The 23,821-nt window shown below is 40.0% G+C and overlaps 1 protein-coding gene across 2 annotated transcripts in view; it reads right to left on the bottom strand.

Moving 5' to 3' along the window:
* Window positions 1-23,821, bottom strand: part of FER (FER tyrosine kinase) — a 239,241-nt gene that overhangs the window by 18,113 nt on the left and 197,307 nt on the right. For both annotated transcript variants that reach the window (XM_044275952.1, XM_044275953.1), the window contains one exon: window positions 11,559-11,713. In XM_044275952.1, the coding sequence (XP_044131887.1) occupies window positions 11,559-11,713 (155 nt within the window). The remainder of the gene's footprint in view (window positions 1-11,558; window positions 11,714-23,821) is intronic.

Raw genomic sequence — 23,821 nt, forward strand, 5'->3', positions numbered from 1 at the left:
CACTGGATCTTCAAGAACCAAGTGGGTCTAGGTCCAAAAAATGTAAGAATAAATAAATAAATAAATAAAAAATACAATAAAAAAAACATTCCTATATCTACACAATTGGTTAAAAATGTAAAAAAATAAAAAACACTGAACATGTCTGGTATCGCCGCTTCCGTAAGGACCTGATCTATAAAAGGATCACGTTACTTTTACTGCATGGTGAACACCATAAAAGAAAAAGAAAAACTATGATGGAACTGCAATTTTGCCCACTGCACTTTACAAAAAAATGCTATAATAAGTGATCAAAAAGTCATATGTATCCCAAATTAGCACCAATTGAACAATGACCTCATCCCACAAAAAATTTGCCCCTACATAAGCCAATCGTCCAAAAAATAAAAAATATGGCTTTCAGAAAATGGAAACAAAAACATTTTATTCTGTAAACTAAAATAAAAACAAATGCACATATTAGGCATCGCTGTGTCTGTAACACCCTGCTGTATAAAAATAGTATGTGATCCAACCAGTCTGGTGAACGCCGTAAAAAAATTAAATAAAAAAATGTGCCAAAAAGGCCGATTTTTTTATCACCTTGCATCACAAAAAATATAATACCAAGCGGTGAAGGCCAGCGGTCTCAGCTGCAGCCAGCATTTAGTACCAGCAGTCTCAGCAACAAGCCACAGCCAGCAATCTCGGCCACCAGCCACAGCCACCAGTCAGTGCCAGCAGTCTCAGCCACAGCCGCCAGTCTCGGCACCAGCACAGCCACCAGTCCGTGTGGTCAAGTTCCCATGCCATTTAACATAGACTGTTCCTACTAATGTTTATGCACTACTATTCTAGCGCCCATTATTGTAATAGGTGTATGATGATAAAAGTGGGCAGTAATAGATGCAACAGGTAATGGGCGTTACTTTTATCTAGTTACCAAAAAAAAGAAAACAAGTAAATGGGTCCGACGTCAATGCTGACATCAAAGTAAACTCCGCCCCCCCCCCCCCCCCATTTCATACTTCATGGCTTCAAGCTTTAACTCATCATTACTTCATCTAGAGTAGGTTAGGATTTTCCTACAAATTAACATTTGGCATGAAAACTTAAAGGGGTTGTCTCACTTCAGCAAATGGCATTTATATCATGTAGACAAAGTTAATACAAGGCATTTACTAATGTATTGTTATTATCCATATTGCCTCCTTTGCCATTTTAATTCATTTTCCAATCACATTAAAAACTGCTCGCATCAAGGCTGAAATCCAGCAGCGATGCCAGTGCTTGCAACCCCATGGGAAAAGGTGTCGGCCTCTATGGTGAACTGGGACTGGGAGTGCACATAGGCTAGTGCTTTTTCCTTTAGGCTGGGTTCACACCTGAGCGTTTTACAGCGCATTCCTACGCGCTGTAAAACGCTCAACAAGGAGAAACCAATGCTTCCCTATGGGAATGGTTCTCACCTGGGCGTTTTACAGCGCGTTTTACAGCGCTGTAAAAACGCCCGATGCCCCAAAAAGTACATGAGCTTCTTTGGGGCGTCTTGTCGCACGTTCCCGTACAAATACTTTCGGGAACGCGCAACAATGGGCGTTCGCTTGTCTCTGTATGCGCAATTGCAAACGCCGGTACAATCGCGCATACAGAGCGCTCCTTTCAGAACGCTCAGGTGTGAACCCAGCGTAAGTGCTTTCTCCGCATGTGATCCGTCGTAACCATGGAAACGAGCAGTGTATAATGTGATGGAAAAACACATCCAGACAGCAAAAGAGGCAATATGGACATACACAATACATTAGTAAGTGCCTTGTATTAACTTTGTCTACATGATAAATGCAATTTGCTGAAGTGGGACAAGTCCTTTACATGTAAAATAGAGGCAAGGTATTTGATTAATGGAAATTTCTAAAGATACCTCTGTTACTGATGAGAGGTATTTCCCGATATTAAAGGGTTTTCTGGGATGTTAATATTCATGACCTATCCTCAGGATAGGTCATTAATATCAGATCGGCGGGGGTCCGACATTTGGCACCCAAACAGTTTAAAGAAAAGGCTGTGCTCCATGCGAGCGCTGCCTTCCCTTTATTGTTTACCTGCTTGCCATCAACATTGCAGCGGTGAGAAGGTGTAATTACAAGCTGTCCCAGTCACTTCCATAGGATTGCTTCTTCTGATTTAAGTGTATAGAAACGAATGATCCCATAAAAATGAATGAAATGGCTTGTAATTAAACCTGCTCGCTGCTGCGATGTCGACGGCGAGCAGGTAAACAATGAAGGGAAGGCAGCGCTTGAATGGAGCGTGGACGTCTCTCTACAAACAGCTGATCTGCGGGGTTGCCTATTGAAATCCTAGAAAACGCCTTTAATGGTCAAAACAAGCTATCTCTCCAAACTATTTGCCACAGAGCTACTGTTTAAAGCGGCTCTGTCACCAGGATCAACCCTATTAAACCAGGCATACTGCCTGGTAGGGCTCATCATGCTGATAAAAAAAAAATACCTTTCTTATGTCTGTATGCTAAACAGCTGAATTCTGCGCTTTTATTCATATGCAAATTTGATGTTCAGGCACCAGGAGGCGGGGCTGAATCATCTGAGTCCTGCTGTGTGCAACACCCCCTGTCCTCTGCACACTGCCCCCTTCTCTTGATTGACAGGGCTAGAAATCAGCAGGCTGAGGACAGAGATCTGCGTTAGCATGAAAATATCACACACACTATGTACTGTAGCTTCACCACACTGAGATCTGCTCAGAAAGCTAATATATATATTACTGCTTTATTTACAAGCACAATATATGATGGAATGACACGAGTAATATGTGTTATCTTATAAGCATAGAAAAAAAACATGTATCTCTACGTGGTAATGCTAAAAAACACTATTCTCAATATGTTAATGCCTTTTTTTCAATTATTATCATATGATTATTATAGTATAGCCTTTTATTATGGGTTAAATAAAAGCAAAAAAAAACAAAACAGAAAAAAAGTTTATATATGTCTCTCTAGGCCGGGACTTGAATTTAAGATTATCTACATGCATCACAGACCACTTATCAATAAGCTTTAGCATTACCACATAGAGTTGTATGTTTTTTCTATAAATTAACACATATTACTGGTATCTTTCTAATTATATATTGTGCCTGTGAATAAAGCAGTAGTATGTAGATTCGCTTTCTGAGCAGAGCTTTGTGTGGAGAAGCTATAGAACATAGTGTATATGATATATACACGCTAGGACACAGCTCTGTCCTCAGTATGTCTAGCTCTGTCAATCAAGGAATCAAGGGGAGGGGGGAGTGTGCAGAGCACAGGGGCATTACAAAGCAGTGCTCAAATGATTCAGCCCCGCCTCCTGGTGATCGAACTTCTAAGTTGCATATGAATAAAAGGACTACCTAAAATTTAACCTTTATTTTGGTCAATTAAAAATGAGAATTCCCTAGGAAGGGAACACAAATAGTGCAAAAAAAAAAAACACAAAACAATTTACACACGAAAGAGCAGGATCAGACAGGCGGATCAATGTGAGGAGGATAAAGGGGAGGAACGCATCAAGGCAACCTGTGCCATATCAGTATCTGTCCCTATGATGTCCCTTTTTGACTCCTCAGCCCGGAGAGGTGTCTTAATGGTAGGCACACTCCGTCCACGTACCTATGCTGTCTATCCTTATGGATATCTGGGTAATAGTATATATGATAGATATCAGTTGTACAATCACGTGTCCCGACGCGTTTCCCCCCTTCCTCTCATTGAAGGGGTTCATCAGGGGACAAAAACAAATGTCAATCAAACACAACAAGTGTTCAACAGATATCCGTAAAGATGGATTATTGATCTGGAGGCCACAGCCAAGACGAGTTCACTAAATATACAAGAATCCGCACACGGTTATATTATAATAAACCAACTCCCAAACAGTAAGAGATGTACTTAGCTGATAGTCTGGATGGGGATCCAAATCAACGGTCCCGGGTGAACGTCTTGGAAAGGGCCTCCAGGGGGCAAAATATGATGTAGCTCCAATTTGTTTGAAGTTCCCACCTTCCCTAAATAGCCAGATGGGGCCATCCCAATTGAAAGGGACCAATCAGGGATGCTGATGTATGTCATGTGATCCCGCTGTAGGAATGGCTGGTATGGGTTACAATGATCCTATTAAACCCCCTCATACGTTAAGGGGACATCACCAGGTTAAATATATCCCCCTTAGTTTGGACAAGGGACATCACCGGATTACACATATATCGCACAGTAAATGTCATCCTGTGCAACCACTAGGCAAAAACTTGGTCTGGCTGTCCACATATCAGTGGAACGCACGCAGACAGGTAAAACGGCCGTGCGTTCCACCTCCAACCAATAGGGGCAGGCCACATTTGTCATCCGTCATGCGCCACCGGACATTGTGAGGATTATCTCCACCTATGACACCATGAATAAGGAGGTCAGAGAAATCATTACTAAATACTGGCCTATCCTTCTCATGGACCCTGGGGTTGCAGATGTGCTTCCCGCAAGCCCGCGCATTACATTCAGGCGGGGCAGAAGTCTTCGGGATCGCTTAGTGCACAGTCACTACGCACGACCAACCCCTGAGGGCACATGGCTGGATCGCAAGCCATTGGGCATGTTCCGTTGTGGGGCATGCATGGCCTGCAGCTATATCAATAACACAAAAATCAACATTTGTTCGGCGACTGGTATTAATTATGTCATCAGAGATTTTTCCAATTGTAGGAGCAAAGGAGTGATTTATTTGGCGCAGTGTACGTGCCCTCATGACTATGTGGGAAAAACCTTCAGAGAATTCCGTAGGCGTATCCTTGAGCATATCAATGACATTAAAAAGCGAAAAGAAACCCCGGTAGCTAACCACATCTGGGAATGCCATAAGGGTGACCCTAAATCACTCAAATTCGCGGCTCTGGAAATCATCAGACCATCCCCCAGGAGAGGAGACTGGGACCGCAGGATCCTACAGAAGGAAGCCGAATGGATTCATCGGTTGCGGTCCCAGTCCCCTAGAGGCCTGAACGAAAAACTTATTTTTACATGTTTCCTGTAGATCCATAGGTCTGGGTTCATACAGGCGATATTGGAAATGCTCGGTATACTCCAATATACTTGATCTTATTACAGTGGATAGAATTTAATATCGACACATGAAGTGTCAGATTTGTGTTTATTTTAGGGGTGACATTTATCTATTACCCACAATATATTTAATATCCACTGAGGAAGGGGTCAATACTCTAAAGCCCCGAAACGCGTCTGGTGTGAATCCCCCTTAAGGACAGCAAGGACACTGCAACCCCGGTAAAGGTCTGGACACTGTTAGAAGAAGAAGTAATTGTAAGAACTAACTTACTGCGTCATCGGAGACGCTAAAGACCACGTGGAACATAACCTGACTGACGCTACAATTCAGTAACAGCCCTTGAGACCGGGACATCACAAGCTGACCGTACCGAGTCGAGGACTCATCGTCAGGTCCAAAGACCTCCGGGTAAGGTTGCATTGATTCTACACAAGCGATCGCTCTCTCCAAACACAGCGGGACGCCGCTGAATGTCTTTATAGCTATACGCTACTATTTGAACTGTTGAAAGCTACATCGCTTGGAATTCGATTAAGCACATACAAGTGTATTGTTATAATGTTGCAGCTTCTTTAACTTATTGCACACAAACTATCTACATCAGGAAAGACTTTGCTCAGTCATCAATTGAGTCACAAAAGACTGGTTTTAATCAAGATTTTTTATCTATTCCTCGGAAGTATTTATAATTATCAGTGGGAGATTTTTTATGCTAATACACAACTTACACTGATTATTTATTGAATATTATATGAATTATTTTAGTGCATTTATTGGGATTTATGTTTATTCATTGTAATCTAATATAATTTTATTTTATTTTTATAGGGTCACTATTTTCTCTTTTATCTAATATTGTATTATAAACTTACTGTTATTATTGTATAGACTATTAAAGATCCCTTTACTTAAAAGAGTGTTCCCCACTTCCATTCTATTTATCTACTTCATTTTTTCAGACTGGGTGTCGTCTGATAGTGGGAGCACCTCTGTTTGGATCCCCACCTCATTCGAGTGCGACATTATCCTATATATATTTAATATCTGTTTTGCATTATTAACATGGCATTGACCGGCAACACACCTCTATCTAACAATGTGTTGTAGTCCACCAATAAAGATGTCCTGTCAAACTGTGAAGTGGCCGGTGCATGATAAATGAATCTGGCACCATTATGCTATTATAGTGATCGGTCATCGGATGTATTTATTAATAAATCCAGGTTATAACCATCTTCTAAATAAAATAAATGTGGATGGGCACTCTATATGAAGGTAAATAGGACGTGATTTATTAATAAAATACAAACAATATATGAACCAATATAAAATAAATATACACTCTGTATAAAACTCTGTAAAAATTTGGAAACAGATCAAATTATCATGCTGCTTCCTGAAAATAGGGCTGATACCTAATGTAAATCTCACTTTTAGCAGGACCGGTTTGTCCTGGAAATGAGGTTTTACATTAGGTGGATTTAGACATTCAGTCTCCGTTGCATGTAATAGTGTCTGTCCAAATGTACATAAACAAATTAAGATGACATATATAATTAATACAAATATATGGTCCTATTGAATAAAGCCACTTGAATTTCTTATTTGGAGTCCTTGGTATGTTTTAAATACTATATGTAGCAAAGTCCTGCTCAAATTGAGACTCTTTGTGAATAATGAGCAGTCTCCTTTTATATCCACATGGAGTTCGCTACAAATGTGTCCAGTCTTTCTAGTGTTGATCTTTAGAATAACGGCATCCAAATCAAATCGCTATGGCGTAGGACCTTGAAAGATACCCCGATCTTAAAGAATTTAAGTGCACTAAGAAGATAAAGGAATTTTTTGAATACATTCGAACGGATTGGAAAGACGTCATCTACCTGCGCCGAAAAAAGACGTGTTCTCTATACTAAACCAGCTTCTGCTAATCAGCAGCAGAGACACGTGGGACGCGATCAACTCTGCAGCCGGGACGCCGGCGTACTATGTGGAGGACGAACTGAGTCGCAAGTTCCCGCAAACCATAGGCAAAGGTAAGCCCACATAGTGGGTAAAAAAACTTTTCTTGACGCAATAAATATTACCAACTGAGAAAGAAAGATCCATTGTATCATCAAGGATTTTCACCATAGCGATTTGATTTGGATGCCGTTATTCTAAAGATCAACACTAGAAAGACTGGACACATTTGTAGCGAACTCCATGTGGATATAAAAGGAGACTGCTCATTATTCACAAAGAGTCTCAATTTGAGCAGGACTTTGCTACATATAGTATTTAAAACATACCAAGGACTCCAAATAAGAAATTCAAGTGGCTTTATTCAATAGGACCATATATTTGTATTAATTATATATGTCATCTTAATTTGTTTATGTACATTTGGACAGACACTATTACATGCAACGGAGACTGAATGTCTAAATCCACCTAATGTAAAACCTCATTTCCAGGACAAACCGGTCCTGCTAAAAGTGAGATTTACATTAGGTATCAGCCCTATTTTCAGGAAGCAGCATGATAATTTGATCTGTTTCCAAATTTTTACAGAGTTTTATACAGAGTGTATATTTATTTTATATTGGTTCATATATTGTTTGTATTTTATTAATAAATCACGTCCTATTTACCTTCATATAGAGTGCCCATCCACATTTATTTTATTTAAAACCACAATTTTGAGGGGTGTACTCAAACCGTGGTTGGTGCACCTACCGTGGGGGAACAGAGGTGAGCGGATCTCTAAAAACCACTTTTTCACATTTTATAACCATCTTCTGTTTCTCCGCCCCTCCCCCATATCCTGGGATCAAAGGGTTAACTGAGAACTTGCCCTGCGGACATGTGTGTCGGTACCCGGACTGCCCCTATTTCATACATGATGTCCGCCACCACTTATTCCTAATCAACTGCTATTTTTTAGCAAGTGAAATTGGTTCATGCATTTTGAATGGAGGCGGGGACTGTGTTTATGCGGGGTCAGCCTACCGAACGAGGGAACGTATCGGTTATCTCCATGTCTCCGTTGGATGACGCGACGGTGGTTCCTCATTGGATGTAGATGGAGCGCACGGCCATCTTTGAGTGACGTGCGTTCCATCTGCCTACTTCCGGTGGCGCATGACGGATGACAAGTGTGGCCTGCCCCTATTGGTTGGAGGTGGAACGCACGGCCATTTTACCTGTCGGCGTGCGTTCCACTGATATGTGGACAGCCAGACCAAGTTTTTGCCTAGTGGTTGCACAGGATGACATTTACTGTGCGATATATGTGTAATCCGGTGATGTCCCTTGTCCAAACTAAGGGGGATATATTTAACCTGGTGATGTCCCCTTAACGTATGAGGGGGTTTAATAGGATCATTGTATCCCATACCGGCCATTCCTACAGCGGGATCACATGACATACATCAGCATCCCTGATTGGTCCCTTTCAATTGGGACGGCCCCATCTGGCTATTTAGGGAAGGTGGGAACTTCAAACAAATTGGAGCTACATCATATTTTGCCCCCTGGAGGCCCTTTCCAAGACGTTCACCCGGGACCGTTGATTTGGATCCCCATCCAGACTATCAGCTAAGTACATCTCTTACTGTTTGGGAGTTGGTTTATTATAATATAACCGTGTGCGGATTCTTGTATATTTAGTGAACTCGTCTTGGCTGTGGCCTCCAGATCAATAATCCATCTTTACGGATATCTGTTGAACACTTGTTGTGTTTGATTGACATTTGTTTTTGTCCCCTGATGAACCCCTTCAATGAGAGGAAGGGGGGAAACGCGTCGGGACACGTGATTGTACAACTGATATCTATCATATATACTATTACCCAGATATCCATATGGGATAGTATACAAAGGGCACTATAAGGATAGACAGCATAGGTACGTGGACGGAGTGTGCCTACCATTAAGACACCTCTCCGGGCTGAGGAGTCAAAAAGGGACATCATAGGGACAGATACTGATATGGCACAGGTTGCCTTGATGCGTTCCTCCCCTTTATCCTCCTCACATTGATCCGCCTGTCTGATCCTGCTCTTTCGTGTGTAAATTGTTTTGTGTTTTTGTTGTGTTTTTTTTTTTTGCACTATTTGTGTTCCCTTCCTAGGGAATTCTAATTTTTAATTGACCAAAATAAAGGTTAAATTTTAGGTAGTCGTACTTCGGTGACACTGATTAAATAGCTTCACGACTACCCGCTTTATCTAGAATTAGAGCTTTACTGCATATGAATAAAAGCCACACATTTCTCTGCAGCTGTTTAGCCTACAGACAAAAGAAAGGTATTGTTTAAGGGTCCATTCACAGGTCCTTAAGTGTTTTGCGGATCCGCAAAACACGGACAACGGCAATGTGCATTCCGCAATTTGCGGACCGCACATCGCCGGCACTAGAATAAAAAATTTTGAATCTTGTCCGCAATTGCGGACAAGAATAGGACATGTTCTATTTTTTTACGGAAACGGAAGCACGGATCCGCAGATGCAGACAGCACATTCCAGCCCCATTGAAAATAAATGGTTCTGCACACGTTCCGCAAAATTGCGGAACGGATGCGGGCCCATTTTGCGGACGTGTGAATGGACACTTAATCAGCATGATAAGCCCTACCAGCTAACATGTCTGGTTTAATAGGGTTGTTCCTGGTGACAGAGCTGCTTTAAATAAGCCTCCTTTAAATTAGCATAATGGCTGAGCATATCCATTGCACAAGAAATTTCTTTCATTTTTTTTTAGTGCAGTGTCAAACAAATCAGTACTCACAGCTACTTTAGCTTTTTATGTACATATTTAAACACTGGGGCAGTTCAGAATATTGATCCTGCAATTTGCGGAACGGAATGGGAGGCCCGTTGTAGAAATGCCTATTCTTATCCGCAAAATGGACAGAATAGGACATGCTATATTTTTTTTTGCAGAGCCACGGAACGGAGCAACGGATGCGGACAGCACACTGAGTGCTGTCCGCATCTTTTGTGGTCCAATTGAAATTAATGGGTCCGCATCGAGCCGTGGATGCGGACCCAAACAATGGCCGTGTGCATGAGGCCTAAGAGTGTGAAAAAGAAGGTGCAAAGCAGAACTAGAAACGTTGGCTTGCAGACTGTTGTATCCAGCATATCATGAACGAGCACAAATTGTGGCACTCAATCAACATATTTGGCTCAACAAGTGTGCACCACAAATTCTGCCTCAAATGAATTAAGATTGTAGTCACACATACAGTAAAGGGAACCTGTCACCTCAAAAATGCATCTACCACCACCGGCAGTACCTCATAGTAGCCCACAGCCTGTTAGTAATCATATGCGTTATCCTGTTGCCCGATGTTGCATAAGTTAAAAAAACTGATTTATTCTTCATCAGCGCTATAGTGCCAGCCAGCTTGAAATCAAGGGGGCAGCGGCCTTTTTGCTTCAAGTGAAGATAACCACAACCCCTAACAGTCCCCTCTTGCCCTAGAGTGACAGCCTGCAGTGCGGTCGCGATTCCCCAAGTCTCACGCATGCGCATTGTGCCGCTAAAACCCGGCTAACAGCTGCAGCAGGAGATGGGATAGCGCATTACTACAGCGCGCACCGCGCATCTGTGAGACTTGGGGAATCTATCCCCAACTCTCCCGTTACTCCTCTGCAAATCCCTTCACTGGCTCCCCATTGCCCAGCAAATTCACTTTAGAATACTAAGAAATACATATAAGGGCTGTCTACAATCTGTCCCCTCCACACATCTCTGAGCTAATTTACCGAAACATCCCCACAAGTAATCTCTGATCATCAAAACACCTCCTTCTCTACTCTCTTCTTGTCACCTCTTCCCACAATCGCCTACAAGATTTCTCCCATGCTGTTCTGGAACTTTCTACCCCAACATATAAGACTCTCATTCACAGAGGAAACTTTCAAAAGGAAACCTGAAAATCCACCTCTTCAGACAAGCCTACAATCTACAGTAACCCTGCTGCCACTATACTGCCATATGACCAGCTTTAACCTCACCTGCTGTGTCCCTCTCCTATACCCTGTAGATTGTAAGCCCTGGCGGGCAGGGTCCTCTCTCCTTCTGTACCAGTTTGTAACTTGTCTTGTTCATGCTTATTGTACTTGTTTTGTATTATGAATATACCCCCTTTTGATATTACAGCACCATGGAATGAATGGCACTTTAACAATAAATAACAATAAAAACCTATAGCAAACAGCATGGCTCTGCATATATAAAAAGGGTGAGAAAGTGGCAAACCCACCTTCATGAACCCAGAGGCTAGCAATAGCAAAGATAGCTTTGACAACCTATTTCTTGATCAGTTTTAGAAAGGACACATTTATGTACCAATGATATTTTTTGTATCATACTAATATGACAAGTGAATAACTGTTTGTACAATCAAATAACAAATAAAACACATTTATACTCATCAGCGCTGAAGCAACTGAAGAGGAGTCTTACCATAATTAAGGGCTTCTGGCGCTGTCCATTTGATAGGAATCTGTTTTAAACCAGAAGATGAATATATTCCATCATCCTCTTGACGAGACATGCCAAAGTCACTGATTTTCAAAACATTATTTTCACCTACAAGACAGTTTCGAGCTGCCAGGTCCCTAGGAAACAAAAATGTGTTGGAAAGGAATTGAATTTACCTTCAGACTTTTTTTTTTTTTTTACTGTAGAGAAATATTTGGCATGGCCCAGAAAAATGTAAAGTATCAGGTAACAACTTGTATTCTATGAATGTTTCTTTTTCTGTACAGCAATTCCTACTTACACTGTATGATTTGTAATTCTACTACTCAATAATCCACAGTTACGCAAGATTCATACTCTACTGCTAAGTGCTAATGGATCCAATTCATTCTCACATAAAACGGAATTGCTTGAAAATTTCAAACCAAAGTAAAATACAAATGCAATAAAAACCGTTGTCCAAGAAAAAGGCTCCCAAGTGGGTGGCTGTCTAATAGCCAGTGAACTCAATAGGCAGTTCATGTAATGCATAGAAGACCTATGTCCTCAAACGGTTGTAGCAGTTCTCCGCTCTAGCTCCAAGAGTGTGACATAGTCTATTAGGGTACTTTCACACTTGCGGCAGGACGGATCCGACAGGCTGTTCACCCTGTCGGAACCGTCCTTCTGCTATTTCGCCGTGCCGTCGCTCCGTCCCCATTGACTATAATGGGGACGGGGGCGGTGCTCTGGCGCAGTACGGCAGTTCGCGGTCAGAGGCCGTCGGACTAAAAAGTCGGACATGCAGGACTTTTAGTCCGGTGGCCTTTCGCCGTGCACTGCCGTACTGCGCCGCCCCCATTATAGTCAATGGGGACGGAGCGGTGGCCTGGCGAAATAGCGGAAGGACAGATCCGACAGGGTGAACAGCCTGTCGGATCCGTCCTGCCGCAAGTGTGAAAGTACCCTTACACCAATCTTGAATACATGGGAAGGGGCTAAAAAGCAGACAACACCTTTAAAGGGCATCTATCAGCAGATTTGTACTTAAGAAATTGGCTGATCTGTTGCATGTGCACTTAGCAGCTTTAGGCATCTGGGTTGGTCTCATGTTCATGTGTTTCCACATTGCAGAGAAAAATTATATTTTAATATATGTAAATGAGCCTCAAGGAGCAACAGGGGCGTTGCCGTTACTCATAAAGGCTCAGCTCTCTCTGCACTTTGACAGGGCCTGGCAGTGTCAACATCATCACGCCAGACCCTGTCAATCAAATTGGAGAGGGCACGGCAGATGCTGAAAAAGCAGAGCCTCATTGGTTTACAGTAAAACTTCCTTTTTCTCACGGGCATCTATTCATGGTCGAGAATTTCCACAATACTAACAGTGAGCGACGTCAGCTGGAAAAAATATTTAAAATGTACCAAGTTTTGTATAGAGGACTCCTCGAAAGCAACTCTAGAAGAAGGTACTGGATTAAGACAGTAGTTGCACCTTTTTGTATTAGATGTTATTATACGCAAAACTGTCTGTACCAAGCGCTAGCTTTGCAAATTAAATATATTGTAAAAAGCCCTTTGAGAAGCAGAAGTCATCAAGAGAAGTAAAACTTGCGGCGATCATTGACACATGCCCAACATATTAATGATTACTCCAGAAGCTAAGGACTTTGAAGTATGCATAAACAGGGAGAGGGCAGAGGAATGCATACTGATGCACATTAATGACATTTTCTTCAAGTATGGTACTGAAGTAATAGTAACTATAACACAAAAAGTCCTCAGTAATCAATAGTGTGAAAGATTTAGCTGAATTTCTCAATTTTTATGACATTTCCTGCCAGAAACTGTCATTTTCCCCTATAAGGAGTGAGAAATGAGAGGCTGCATGTGCCGTATATAGGCAGAGCGGAGCCGCATTTGTTTCCATGTGAGACTTATGATCTATGAGATTATAAAGGCGATATGCTTTTCCTCTCTCACAATTTATCACTGCAGATCCACGACGTCTACGAGCACATCTTGGTGGGAGAAAGGCTTTAATCTCTACCGTTTAATATGATCGCGTAGAGGCTCAGTGACTTTGAAATAATGCTCCTGTATGTAGAAATGTTTCCACGCTACAGATCATTATCAAGATCAGAGGTACAATTCTTTAAATTGACAATAGGCAGAACCACAAAACCAAATGCAATTATATACTTTTCTTTCTAGTACACGATGCATAAAAACATTAGCTGAAATTCCCCTATGAATGCCAGGCTTGTGTTATGAAGTGCCTCCGCACATTCCAGGTTTATATATAAACATATAAGAGGCAATACATTTAAATATCACGGCAGGATGGGTGCATACATTTGCATCACTTGAGAAGAAAGTGTAATAAAGAGGGAACGCGGCGCATTCTTCAAGGTAGAAACCGTACTCTGACCAATAAATCACTCATTATGGCTCCAATAAAATGTATTTTTAGGGTCTCCCATTTCTCAGTCCTACTTGTGATTTCTTGCTGCTGGGCTATATAGAAATGACTAGATTTATAGTATACACATGATCGGAGACATATGGGCAATGGGGAGAAAAGTCTGCTGTATGGCTTCTCTCTGCCCTGCTCTCCTTGACTAAGAGGTCTTTCCCTATTTGCACATAGGGAGCCAAGTCAATTAAGGCAGGAAGAAGTCCCACAGTGGAGGTGCCTGGCTCACCTTTAAAGTGGTATTTTGGTTTTGCAATTTTCAGCATCAATGGACAGGAAAAAAAAACCACACATCATCACTTACTAATAGTGACAGTTTATCCTGAGTGCACCATTTTCCTGCACGCCATCCTGGTTATGCAACATTCACACGCATGTTGGTTCCTTGTCCTGATGACATCACATCTACTTGTAAGGCTCTGCCCTGCTATTGGCTGCTCCCCCCATCGCCGGATGTTTTGATCCGCGCAACAGAGAGATCCAATGGTGGACATGCAGCAATACGGAGGGACGTAAGTGCTGGGGACTGGTGCCCCGGATTTATTTTATTTTTTTAATGCTTTTATTGTGTAAGATTGCAAAAAAGAAAATATTGGACAAGTCTGTCACGACTGGCTATATAAAAATATCACATGGTCTACTCCTTCAAGTAGATTATTTTAGTTATTTTTGTCACCTTGCCTTGTGTACAGTGATCCCTCAAGATACAATGGCCACAGGATACAATATTTTCAACATACAATGGTCTTTCATGGGCCATCATAACTGGAAACCAGACTCAACATGTAATGCCTCAGACTAAAATCCAACCGATCCAGGGCATTTCTCTGGTAAAATAGTTGTATTATTCGCTATTTAGCAGCTATTCCTGACTGTTATATGTAAGGACTTGTTTTATCTTAGCTGCTTATTTTTCTTAAATCTTAATTTTCTCTCATCTTGGATGACATTTTGGGGCTTTGGAACACATTACTCCACATACAATGGTTTCGACATACATTCATCCTGGAACGAATTAATATTGTAACTTGAACTAAATTCTATAAAACACCTGTGGGGTCAGAGGTCAGTACACCCCTAAATAAATTCCTTGAGGAGTGTAGTTTTGAAAATGCAGTCACTTTTTGGGGGTTTCTACTGTAGGGTTACCTTAGTGTCCCTTCAAACATGACACTCAAAAACCATTCCAGCAAAATCTGCTTTCCAAAAACCATATGGCGTTTCTTTCCTTTTAAGCCCTGCTGAGTGCCCATACAGCAGTTTACAAACACACATGGGGTGTTTTTGTAAAATGCATAATTAGGGTAATAAATATTGCTGACTTACAGGAAAAATGTATTAAAATGTAAAATCTTTAAAAAAAATTGAAATTTTGAAGTTTATCCTCCATTTTCCTTTAATTCTTGTGAAACATGTAAAGAGTTAAAGTTTGCAAAATCAGTTTTGAATAATTTGAGGGGTGTAGTTTCTAAAATGTAGTAATTTATGTGTGGTTTCTACTATGTAAGCCCCACAAAGAGACTTCAAATCTGAATTTCCAAAGTGGAAATTTAGGAAAATTGCTTCTAAAATTCTAAGCCTTCTAACATTTTCAAAATGATGCAAACAAAGTAGACATATGTTAATGTTAATTAATAACTATTTTATGAGGCATCATTATCCATCTAGAAAGCAGAGAAATTCAAATTTAGAATAAAGTGAATTTTTCTATAAGTTAAAAATAAGACTCAAATTTACCTCTAATATAAAGTACATTGTGTCACGGGAAAATCTCAGAATTGCTTGGATAAGTAAAATCATTCCAAAGTGACATCAGATTAGAAAAAATGATATGTCAGGCTCTGTCAGGAAGGTGAAACATGAACGTGTCCAGAAGGATTTAAAAGAAAAGCCAAATAAACAATGGGAAATCTTACCGCACCCAGATAAACTATGCCATTTCAATTCTGTTCTCTCTACAGTACAATATAGAAAGGCTGAATGAGGGGAGAGAGAAAAACAACAAATTGAAAGATTTTTATGTATATAAATCACAGCATAAACTAGAGGGCACTTGGTATTTGTCAACAGGCGCAACCAACGTAATTTCCCTATAGTGTATTTGTGGTAAAATAGTGTAATCCGAGGTTTTCAGGGTGTCCATAGATACAAAAAAACAATAGAAAAAGGCGGCTGGCACTCACTATGTGGTTTCACATCAAACAACAATTTATTATAATCACTGTATCGCTAATACAACAGTAAAATACATATAATCTAAAAATGGTAATTAAAAAATCCCCTAAAAAATAAATAATAAAATGCAATGCAATGTATCTTGTTGTGTTGGATCATGAACCGCGCCAAAAATAAAGTCTCTATTGGAGAATAAATGTTTCTTTGCCTGTTTGGGCAGTATGTGTCCAATTCAATACAAATGCCGTCACTTTAAATGCAAAATACAGCCAAGTCCACAAGCTGTGTGAAATACTGTTGGGGAATAATATCACTCGCTTTGTATTTCTCTTCCACAGTTCTTATACAAATCTTGTAACTTCCAATTTGAAGTATATGATCGATTTCTAGGGTAAATGTTGTAGCTTACCCTCCCAGACGAATCTCCAGCCGTCTGTTTGTGCTGCTTCTGCTCGCTCTCAGCGTCCCCACTCTCCGGCGTTTGTCACGTGGTGTACCGGAGTTATCGCGGGATTTGAGTATTTCAGTCCGAAGATCTGATGAGAGCTGCAGAGTAGGTAAAAAATGGAGCGCTCCACTTATAGAAGGTAATTCAAATATCGTCGATCATATCCAAAAGCTTGTTGTTGGCAGGGATATAACGCTAAACGCGTTTTGAGGACTTCAGTCCTCTTCCTCAGTAGCTATATCCCTGTTGTTAAATCCCCTCCTTTTATATCTTCATCAGCAGTCCACAAAATCTGGACTGGAATCGCTTTTCCTCCCAATGCGGTTTTTTGGTGCGGTTTTAAAATCGCATATGCGTTTTTTATGGCATTCAAACCGCAACCTATTTATTAGTGTAGGTATATCCATTCACAGTTATTCACAACACAACAATAATAATCAATATGTAAAATAATATAAAAAAAATATATATAAAAACATACCATATAAGATATAGTTCAGGAGATCAATGTTTTATAAATAATTATTATATAATAATTAAGGACTGCATAATAATTTATGACAAATATTCATTCATAAAGGGCATCTATGTCACCAAGGGCCTCATCCTCTATAGTTTTCTTTTTAACTTTCTTATAATATTCATATCAATGTTGGAAAAGAAAACTATAGAGGATGAGGCCCTTGGTGACATAGATGCCCTTTATGAATGAATATTTGTCATAAATTATTATGCAGTCCTTAATTATTTATAAAACATTGATCTCCTGAACTATATCTTATATGGTATGTTTTTATATATATTTTTTTATATTATTTTACATATTGATTATTATTGTTGTGATTTTATATCTGTGAATAACTGTGAATGGATATACCTACACTAATAAATAGGTTGCGGTTTGAATGCCATAAAAAACGCATATGCGATTTTAAAACTGCACCAAAAACGCACCAAAAAACCGCATTGGGAGGAAAAGCGATTCCAGTCCAGATTTTGTGGACTGCTGATGAAGATATAAAAGGAGGGGATTTAACAACAGGGATATAGCTACTGAGGAAGAGGACTGAAGTCCTCGAAACGCGTTTAGCGTTATATCCCTGCCAACAACAAGCTTTTGGATATGATCGACGATATTTGAATTACCTTCTATAAGTGGAGCGCTCCATTTTTTACCTACTCTGCAGCTCTCATCAGATCTTCGGACTGAAATACTCAAATCCCGCGATAACTCCGGTACACCACGTGATAAAAAACGCCGGAGAGCGGGGACGCTGAGAGCGAGCAGAAGCAGCACAAACAGACGGCTGGAGATTCGTCTGGGAGGGTAAGCTACAACATTTACCCTAGAAATCGATCATATACTTCAAATTGGAAGTTACAAGATTTGTATAAGAACTGTGGAAGAGAAATACAAAGCGAGTGATATTATTCCCCAACAGTATTTCACACAGCTTGTGGACTTGGCTGTATTTTGCATTTAAAGTGACGGCATTTGTATTGAATTGGACACATACTGCCCAAACAGGCAAAGAAACATTTATTCTCCAATAGAGACTTTATTTTTGGTGCGGTTCATGATCCAACACAACAAGATACATTGCATTGCATTTTATTATTTATTTTTTAGGGGATTTTTTAATTACCATTTTTAGATTATATGTATTTTACTGTTGTATTAGCGATACAGTGATTATAATAAATTGTTGTTTGATGTGAAACCACATAGTGAGTGCCAGCCGCCTTTTTCTACTTTTTCTATCCTCTTGGACTGTTAGAGTGAGCAGTCTTTCGGCTAGAGCACCCCTACCTTACTGAGGAGGGTGGTGAGCTATCCACATACCTTTGCAGTTTACAAAAAAACAATAGCTCCCTAAAACCCCCCACAATTTCTCATTCAAGGTTGAATGAAAAGGAAAGAAAGGAAGAATGGACAGAAGGGGAAAGAAAACAGATCAAAACAAAACTGCTATAAGTCTATGTCCCTAATTGTATAACAATCTTCAACCATTTAACCCAACAAAAGGACCAACCAGCTAAGCTAAAAGTCTCTGTGACTTGCACAACATCAGTCAGCACTGAATAAATGAAGGCTTGTGCATTGAAAAAAAAATTTCACTTTTCTTTTACTTTTGTTACACTTTGTTTATACCATAGACTGTGTTAGTACTGATTAGCACCCTGTGATTTGTCATATGGATGGGCACACAGGGGTGGATTGTCGATGGCCAGTCATTTTCAGGTCTCTAGAGAGATGTTAGATTGGGTTCAAGTTGGGGCTCTGGCTGGGCCACTTAAAGATATTCATACAGTTGTCCCTAAGCCACTCCTTTGTTGTCTTGGCTGTCTGCTTACGGTCATGGTCTTGTTAGAAAGTGAACTTTTGGCCCAGTCTGAGATCCAGAGAAATCTGGATCAGGTTTTCATTAAGAACATCTCTGTAATTTGTTCCATTTAGCTATCCCTAAACCATGACCAGTCTCCCTGCCCCAGCAGCTGAAAAACACCACCATACTTCAATGTAGTGATGGTATTGGGCAGTGCCTGGTTTCCTCCAAACAGGACACTTAGAATTGAGGTAAAAAAATTCAATTTTGTTTCCCTTAGACCAGAAAATCTGGTAGCCCTTTTGGAAGTTTCTGCCATCTGCACACTGGATCTTTGGAGCTCAGCCAGAGTAACCACTGGGGGTTCTTGGTCACCTGTGTGTGTGTGGTTGTCTTTGCCAGCTCATATATGTATTTTATATTTTGGTCCTAATATTTGAATAAAGATATTGTTTGATATATTTTGGTGGTCATTTTTGTATGCGGGTGCTTGGGTGTTCCCATATAGGAGTTGGTTGTAGGCACCTGCGATTTTAAATTTCGGTTGATACTTGGGCCCTTATTTGAGGCTCCCGTTTAGTTTAGGTCTGATTGGATTTACCACCTGTGGACTTCAATCAAAGTGTAGAACATTTCAAAGAGGATCAAGAGAAATGGGAGCCGCCCCAGAGCAAAATTTCAAGTGTTACAGCAAAGATTCAGAATGATTATGTCCATAGGAAATGTTCGTTTTTCTTTTTTAATAAACTTTTGTCTAAAATTCGGTTTTTACTTTCTTATTATCGTGTATTGAGTGCAAACAATTGGGGGGGGTAATTATTTTTTATTTTAGCAAAAGGTCACTACATAAAATGTGAAAAAAGTTAAAGGGTCTTTAGACTTTTCGAATGCATAAAAAATATGCTGGTCCTGCTGCACCCACCATGTCCCTTTTTGGTTGGCGTATAAGTGCCACTTGCAACAATATTTTGTCGCAATGGTGTTTACAAAAATAAATAAAAAGCATACACAGTGAAAACTGGCACATGGAGATGATACATTTCTGCCTTTGTGCCTGTGATCAGCTGTCAGTTTTGTAACACAGCAGTCACCCACTAGCTCAGCTCAAGAGTTGATACTGGTATGGCAGGTATCACCAAGGAGATAGGATAAAAAGGTAACCATCAATAAAACTGGAAAATAAAATACTATTTTACAGTAGGAGTAAAATAGAAAAATGTTCAAAAAAGGTAAACAATAATGCTGTTTAACCATTGGTGCAAAATAAATGACAATCTCTTCTGGAAGATAAAGATAAACAACAAATCTATTCAACTGAAATTCTACAATAAAGCAAAGGCCTGTTTCAAGTTTCCCCACATGAGAATCATGGCTTTCTCAATCACAGGAAAAAGACTCCAGGGCCAAAAATATGTATATTAGAATAAATAATCCACACATTGTAATTGGAAGGAAAAACAATCTCTATGGAAAAATATGGAACAGAAAGGTTCTCTAAAGAAATATAGAATTATATCCCAGTGTATTTTAGTCCAACATCCTAATGCTCTGAACTATTTAACCAAATGCAATCACAATGTTGTAATAAAAATTAATCTATTGTGCCATCATATAAATCAAACATACAATAACGACAGTACAGGTTCCTTCACCTCGGCAATTAACTAGCAAGGCTTGGCCAGACTCTGCTTATAAGTGTTTTGTTTATTCGTTCTGGGGTTTTCAGTGCTACTTTAGTATTCTCATTAAATAATAATTTATAACCGCTGACAGCACACATGGAAGATTGTGTAATGACAGTCGCCATCAAATACAAATAATATGAGATGAATATTACACATTTATGACTTTCCCATTATTGTGTTCAGAAAATGTGCTATAAGGAAACACCAGGAGACGAGAGAGAGACCAGAGCAGAATAATAATGAACAGTGTCATGGATATAAAAAGTTCTTTCTTCATTGAATTTATAATACACATAAGGCTCATGAACTATTAGTGGTAGGAAAGACCAACAAGTTATCAAAATAAAAGGCTCGTCGCCTGTACTCCAGGACAGCATATTTAGAGTGCCATCAGTCCATCGCCTGGTAGAAATGAGAACATTTCAGATAGTGCAATGACTAAAGGTGTTTGAGCGACTCTACCTGGTGTCACGGTCATTAAATGGATGCTCATTACAGCCGTTATTAAGAACATACAATACCTTTTCAACCAGTTAGCCCAATACTATTAATATTACTCCAAAGAATAGCAGCATTGGATCCAAATCTGAGACTAATGCAGACACAAAAGATATTCGGATGAATACTAAATGACCTGTCAGAACATTGGAGATAGGCAGAGGGTCATGGATTTACACTGACGAGCAAAAGGGTAACAATGTTTTGAACTTTTGACTTTCAGGCTCCATATCTTACCATCAACTACAGCATCGAACGTGAAACTACCGTCAAAGCTAGCAAAGCTGTATTCATACCCAAGTGAGTCGACCAGAAGGCACCAACATTTGGAACGCATAGAGGAGACCTGGGAACAGATTTCGGTTGAGACATGAATCGAGAGCATGCCCAGAAGGATTCAAGATTTCATAACTATTGCAACCAACGAGCTAAAGATGAGAGTGGTCCTCCAGAGATACCGTTTAAAGGGAATCTGTTACCTTGATTTAGCACTACATTAGTAGTACTGCTGACACTGAGCCCAGATTGCTACTTTATAGGGGTCATTTATTAAGACCGGCGCTTACATTTTCATTTTAACCCCTCCCAAACATCCGCCGTCGGGCCTTTAAGATGGCGCCCCCACGCCAGTGTGGAGTGAGAGCAATAGCAACAAGGTGCCTGATATTTCACACAGCAGATACATGGGGCTAATGTCTGCAATTGGTGGTAATGCCGATCAAGGAGATTTAACCACTCAGATTTTGTGGTCAAACATGAGGCCGGAAAGATTTCAGTATAAAAAAACTATACAAATGCCATATTGCCGTAATTGTACTGAGAAAGAAGGGCACAAGTCAGTTTTATTGCATAGTGAACGCTGTAATAACAAAACCCATAAAACTGTGGTGGAATCATGCTTTTTTTTTCTAATTCCACCACATTTAGAATTTTTTTTCCAGGTTCCCGCTACATCCTATGCAAAATTAAATGGTGCCAATAGAAAGTACAACTTGTCCCGCAAAAGTCCTCATATGGCTATGTGAACAGAAAAAAAAATGCTATGGCTCAAAGAAGGCAAGGAGTAAAAAACTGAAAATCGCTCCATCAGGAAGGGGTTAAAAGAATGCTTAGTCATGAGAAATATTTAAAGTTAGTCTGTGTATAACTGGGAAAGCAAGCCAAAACTATAAGGAAACCCATTTCACATTTCTTATAACTTGGACACCGATTCAAAGAGGTCTATTTGACTTAATTTCCAAGACACCATTTCATTAATATAGTTTTGATGGAAAGGAAGTACTGCCATGCCCAGTGACATGAAGTGATTTATTACAGAATTATTAGAGCTTCAAGTGGTGATGATGATTAATGGTGAAAAGTTCCACAAGTAAGTGCCCATTCAATATTGTGGCTTAGCACATGACTATAATTCACTTTTAAAAGTAAAGACCCTCTTATTGATAGTAGGGAACGAGAGCAGCAAACAATAAAAGCAATAGTGGAAGATTCTGTGTCCAGCAGTGATAAAAACCGCCATAGAGGCAAAACAGCCTACGGTCATGTGCATGAGCCCTAACCCTATGGCAGTTTTTTCAATGCTGGACAAAGAATCTTCCATTATTGCTTTTATTGTTTGAAAAAAATAATTGCGGGGCCACTGAACTGACATACGGATGCGGACAGCACAGTATGTTGTCCGCATCTTTTGTGGCCCCATCAAAGTGAATTGATCCGAACCGACCAGCACAAAATGAGGAATGGATGCAGAAAAAAAAAAATACCTTTTTTGTGCATGAACCCTCATATTAGGTAATCAGATGGCATAGACAGGGCACTTTTTTCAACAAAGATGCAGCACTGAACAATAATTAATTGCATGGGCAATTTCGCACTAATTGACTATACTGTTCCAAATTGCTCTACAAGAATGAATTGGCACTTCATTCTTACTAGTAGTTACAGGCCCAATCCGCCGACAAGGATCACAACTTGCTCAACACATCTTATAAACCATTGGCTTAGCTTTATAAGGGTAAAAGATACTCTTGTCTAAAGGTATCTGTCTCCATGATAGTCTCCAAGGTTCCTTGTACATTGGCTGATGATTGGGAATGACCAAAGTTCCTTCAAGTGTTTGCATCTTTTATGCGGCACTAAAAATCATTGGTCAGCAGCACATCACTCTGTTTAAAGAGGGGTTCTGCTGCCGAAAAATGGAAACCGGGATAAATTATCATCTTCTGACAAAGCTGTAACTGGGTGTTACTAAGGAGACTGTATTCAGCTTTTACAGAACACTAAACAAGTCAGATAGGCAGGGTGATGGACACTGATAGACCACATGTCCATAGTCAGGGACTCAGGAAGTCATAAAAAGCAGCTGGAAGCTTCTGCATGTTACACCCAGGAGTCTTCTGCTGACTGAAGACAGATTCTCCTTAGAAACGCTCTCAGAGCTTCATTAAGACGACTGATACCCTGCTTTTCTAGTACAAAGAAACATCTTTCCCTAATAAAGTATATAACAAAAATGTTTAAACGCCTGTGTCCATATAATACATTAAAAATAAAATGAAACAACAATTACACTTTAGCTAACGTTTGTCTTTTTACTCATGATGATGATCGGCGTCCATTACCTGGCAGAAATCTGTCCATGTAAAAAATGAAAAATA

This window comes from Bufo gargarizans, chromosome 1, assembly GCF_014858855.1.
Source record: "Bufo gargarizans isolate SCDJY-AF-19 chromosome 1, ASM1485885v1, whole genome shotgun sequence".
NCBI classification, from domain to species: Eukaryota; Metazoa; Chordata; class Amphibia; order Anura; family Bufonidae; genus Bufo; species Bufo gargarizans.